General features: G+C 32.2%; 1 protein-coding gene across 1 annotated transcript; it reads left to right on the top strand.

Moving 5' to 3' along the window:
- The first annotated feature begins 1,158 nt into the window (after positions 1-1,158).
- On the top strand, positions 1,159-4,810 carry LOC100241059 (glutaredoxin-C4). The gene is made up of 5 exons (XM_002266489.4): positions 1,159-1,503; positions 2,832-2,905; positions 3,377-3,475; positions 3,557-3,638; positions 4,625-4,810. Exons 1-4 carry the CDS (start codon positions 1,331-1,333, stop codon positions 3,631-3,633), a joined length of 423 nt encoding a protein of 140 aa, XP_002266525.1. The 5' UTR covers positions 1,159-1,330; the 3' UTR covers positions 3,634-3,638; positions 4,625-4,810.
- The last annotated feature ends 391 nt before the right edge of the window (positions 4,811-5,201 follow it).

Below are 5,201 nucleotides of genomic sequence, written 5' to 3'. Positions count from 1 at the left end.
AAACTATTTTAAAAAATAATTATTTAAATATGAAAAATAATTGAAAACAAAACATCATACATAAAAGCTCTTAAAAATATTTAAAAACACAAAAACATGTCAACGGCATCCACTTTTGTTCTAAAAAAACATCATTGAACTATTTTAATTTTTTAAAGATCTTAAATCTATCCTCATTAAAACGAAATTAACTTGATCGATACATGTACTTACTAATTCGACATATATCCAGAATATTTCATTGAATCATGACGACGAAGAAACTCGACTTATCCCTTCCCCAAATTCTTAGAAAGAGAGAAAAAAAATTGACAACTTACCTCTTCTAGAGGTCTCTTCATCATTCCCACACAATCAACTTAAACCAATTTTATTTATTATCATTTGTGAGTTTAACTGCACAAGATTTATAAAAATTTCAGCAATGGGAAAGTATATTCTTATAAACTACTTCAAATTTATTTTATTTATTTTAATATTTTTATTTAAAAATTAAATAATTTGAAAATATATAAATTTATAATTAATATTAATTATACTTAATTTTCTTTTATGATTTTCATAATACAATTAAATATTATCAAAGAAAATGAAGAAAAAATTGAACGAAAGAATCAATAAAGAAAAATAAAAAAAATAGATTATTATAAACTCATTTACCTCATTTTTATTTTTATTTTTTTGGAAAAAGTGGGTTTTGATGCACTAATTTAAATATTTATTTGTAAGATATTTCTATCAAATTAAAATAATAAATTAATTTTTTAATAATTTTATTTAATATTATCATGTAAAAAGATATTTCATAAAATAATTATTTGATTTATAAAAAAATACATGTATTTTAAAATATTTTTAAATAAATAAAAATAAAACTTATTTATAAAAGTTGAGGTTCTTTTTTATATTTTTTAAAATTAGTGAATTAAAATTTTTTAATATTTTTTATATATATAATTATTTTTTAAAATAGTCTTACGAGAAAATAATGAAAATATATTTTTAAAAAATATTTTATTTTTTAGTTTTAAGAATGAAAGATATTTTTTTTCTAACATATTTTAATGTTATTTTAGAGAACAACAAAATGAGCCCTCAAACATGCCCTTATTTTCTTTCCTTAAATTTCCTATAATCAAACGCGTAGAAAGCCAAATAAAATCATGGTAAATGACGTCATATTAAGGTTTTAGGGCTTAAGATGGGGTCCACCATTGTCGAGTGTGAGATTAAGAAGTGAGGCAGGCGGTTCGGTTGAGCATACCGTGAAGTTTTGGAGGCAGACAGAATCTGAATCACAGCCACAGCACCTCCTGCATTTCCGACGGCCATGGCGGTGAAGATGAAGTGCGGCATCACCCTTACGTTATTCGTCCTGACAGCCTCTCTCTGCCTGCCTTCTTCTGCCGCTGCTGACCACTCTTCTTCTGATGCTGCCGCTGATTTCGTCAAGAAAACCATTTCTTCTCACAAAATCGCTATCTTCTCCAAGTCCTATTGCCCGTATGTCTCTCCTCTCCTCTCCTCTCTTTCTCTTCTCTTCTCTTCTCTTTTCTGTTTGATTTCCACGTCTTGTCCGTGTATTTCATTTTGTGATTCTCATGTGATGCTCCTTTTTTCAAGGCTCTTTTGGATCTAACAGACAAGATGGGAAAGAGGAAAGGAAAATCGCTGAAAGTGGCTTAAAATCCATTCCATTCTCAAGCTATTTTCAGCATTTTTGCCTTTTCTTTTCTGCCTTCTCTGAACCTATCTCTCAATAGAGGACAACATTAGGGAAATGAAGAATGAAAAATTGCATCGTTCTATCCTAATTCTTTTTCATACAGAGGGTTAGGAATTTTTATTTATTTATTATTTTTTAAATATTAATATTTTTAAATTGTTTTTATTTTATTTGATTTTTCTTACCCTTTTTTCCTTGTAAACTTAGCAAGAAAATTTGATATCCTTCGTTAGTTTCTTTTCTCTCCTTTTCCTTGATTCTTTGACCATTTGCCTTAGAGACATAAGACAAACCTAGAAAAAATTATTTCTCCAAGTCATCTCGGGGGCTTTCAAAGGCATCCAAGCGATTGGTATCCTGTTGAAACATTGAAAGCCTATAGAACCTGATCCAAACTCAGCCTCCTTCAAATAGTGGATAATGGTGGGAAGTGTGAGGGAAAAGAAAAAGGGGACTGAAAGAAAATTTAATAGTAAAAAGCTCATAGATTTTTCCCTTGAATCTGTTTCTAATATTTCTTTTTTATGTTTCCTAGAGTTTGAAAATGTTTGAATTTTCAAATAATTTTTTACAAGTTTGTCTTTGCATTTCCATTGCAACCAAGCATAAGAAATTGAAATTCCTTTAATTAATATTCGTTTCCATGGTACTTTCCCTAATCCAAACAGACATAAATGAAAATGGAGAAAATCCAAGTGGACTCATTAAGGTATTACTGGAAACACTTTCAACTTTTATACTTGCTATGACCTAAATTTTGCCCATGTCCGGTTCATGGGAAATGCCAACTGGTTTTTATATCTTCTCTTTTAAACATTTGTGATGGATTCCAAGCATCGGTTCTCAGTGTTCATCTAGTGGGATTTGGGGTCCCTCTGAAATTGAACCAGTCTGATGTGTTATGGCATTTAATTGATCCCATTTGGTTTTCTTATACTTATGCACTAAATTTCAATGTCAACCACAAAGGAATGGATGTAAAAATACACCCTTGGTGAGTCCTATTCAGATTGCCAAAACGTCATGGCGGTGTTCTTATTAGTTATTTTTTGTCAGCAACTTGGCAACTTAAGCTAACTATGGTCTCTGTCCAAATTATCTGCAGGTATTGTAAAAGGGCAAAAGCTGTTTTCAAAGAGTTGAACCAGGTTCCATATGTTGTTGAGCTTGATCAAAGGGGTTTGTTCACAACTACCTTATCAATATCTTCATATTTATGGGAGGAGAAAATTAGAATCAGTTTTGTACAAAATTTTGTAGACTTGATCAAATAGTAGCTAATGCTAAAAAACTAGGTGGAAAAATAAATTTGAGAAAAATGATGGTTGAGTAGAGATGACATGCTTCTCAATTCAATCTGATAATTGCATTCTTCTTTTGAGCTTCTATGGAATGTCAGAATATATTGATTTCTTCTGCATTTATTGGCTTGAATGTAAATTTTCAAGAGGTGGGTTGAGGCAAGTAATATGGCTTATGATAACATGTCTGGAGCCTCAGTTCTAATGGTTGGCTTGATTTCTTCAACATTTCTGTTTTTCTCTGTTGAGAGAAGTTTCATATCATAGTTGGGCCTCAAAAGCAATATGTCTATGTGCACTAATAAGTTCCTTGAAAGTTGTTGAAAAGGGTTCCTTCTATGTTTTACAGAGGATGGTTGGAATATTCAGGATGCCCTGAGTGGGATGGTGGGAAGGCGTACTGTACCACAGGTGTTCATAAATGGAAAACATATTGGAGGCTCAGATGGTAGCTTACTCTTTTTCTAATTATTCCCTTCCAAGCAAAGACTTAGCTCAACCTGAGAACTTATTCATGTTCTGATTGCAGATACTGTTGAAGCTTATCAAAGTGGAGATTTGGCTAAGCTTCTGGGCATTGCTGAGGAGGATAGTGATGATCTCTGAGCAAGGTATATGAAATTTCTGAGTAATTTTGAATGCATTATTTATCATGTTGCCCCTTCCTTTACATGAAGGATAAGCCAATGAAATGCCTTTTATGATAATTTTTGGGCTCTGCTCCCTGGTCTCTATTGATTGTTTTAAGCAGGATAATGATGTAAGCAGGAGTGTTTTATTCGTGTTTTTTTGGGGTAATTGGGCTGTTTATTTTCCCAAATAAAATTTGGATGTGGATGCTTGGTTGGAGTAGGATAGAACTTATAGAAAATTGTGACACTATGCATTCAAATAAATGATTAGGATTTCATTATTTGAAAGCATACCATAATTGTTCTAGACTTCTTTTGGTCAACAAGCTGGTCTGACTGGTAGCCACAAGCTCCTATTTCTTCCTGTCACATTTCAACTAGCCGGGTCATAAGAGAGGTCTAAGATAAATTATTTCTACTTTTGTGCTAAGTATTTCTATTACCAGGCTTGATTCTATTGCTATCCAATAAGAAAACAATTCTCCATGCTTTTGGTGGCAAAACTGCATACCTTTCCCACAAGAATTGGTGTTTGTTTTCGTTTTTCACTTACATTGGCACTTTCTTTCCCTAAGCTTTGCAAGAAAATTCCATGCATAAGATGGAAAATATAAGTTAATGTTACATAAAAATAAATAAAAAAGGATTGAAGTCTTATGCTTTACCTGGAGTTATGTTTTGATTTTCTGTAAGTTTGGAATCAAAACTGTTTAAATCAAACCAGCATTATTGCCCTTAAAGGATCGAGGTTAAGGTGAGAAGTGCTATTTTGGTCACAGCATTAGAGGATTTCTCAAGTGGGTGATCATTCATTTAATTTTTTGTTAGAGCTAGATCATGATTTCAGTAACAGCCTATGTTAAATGAATACTTCAAAATGAGTGAAATGCTAATGTAAAACATGCATCAAACTCTTGTACTTGATCTGCTGCAATGCTTCTAATTTGCCTTCTCTTTCTTTGCAGGCTATCCACCTTCAAAGCTACTTGAAACAAGGAAAATGGGGTTTGCAGCCCAAGTATTGGTGTGGTAGTTAATTTTATATGCAATTGCTTATAATGCAATTTTCCTAGTTGTAGCCCCTGGTATTGGTGGATAAATCATTCTATATGCAATTGCTTATTAAAAATAAAGTAATTTTATGGATCTTATATAGCATATTTAAAAACCTGCAAGATTGTTGAGTCCCCAAATGCCAAGATGTGGAAGATCTTGGAATCCCATTTATATGAACATATCCAAACTCAAGTGTCCCACCAGAACTCAGCATAAGACAGATATTAGTGACATGCACACCTACTAGGAATTCCTTGCTACCACAATTGATGGTTATAATTTGGTTAGGGGACTAGAGAGTATCGTTGAGGACACTACTGGGTGGTTATGTATTGTCAAACCCATGTTAAGATTGATAGTAGTGACATTCACTTAGGAGATGTAAATGAGATTCTTGTTCTGCTTACATTTCATAAAATTTTGAGCCAGGGTAAAACAATTTTAATTGTTGGAACACATTGCTCATAGTTTCACACAGGATGACAT

This window comes from Vitis vinifera, chromosome 11 (genome assembly GCF_030704535.1).
Source record: "Vitis vinifera cultivar Pinot Noir 40024 chromosome 11, ASM3070453v1".
Taxonomy (NCBI): Eukaryota; Viridiplantae; Streptophyta; class Magnoliopsida; order Vitales; family Vitaceae; genus Vitis; species Vitis vinifera.
The sequence above is the reverse complement of the archived record's forward strand: the minus strand, read 5'-3'. Positions and strand labels throughout refer to the sequence as shown.

Bases quoted from the DNA above. Each gene is read 5' to 3' on its own strand.
- LOC100241059 (XM_002266489.4), top strand. From the start codon at position 1,331: ATGGCGGTGAAGATGAAGTGCGGCATCACCCTTACGTTATTCGTCCTG. The intron at 1,504-2,831 runs GTATGTCTCTCC...AATTATCTGCAG, and splicing joins TTCTCCAAGTCCTATTGCCC to GTATTGTAAAAGGGCAAAAG. The intron at 2,906-3,376 runs GTTTGTTCACAA...TATGTTTTACAG, and splicing joins TGTTGAGCTTGATCAAAGGG to AGGATGGTTGGAATATTCAG.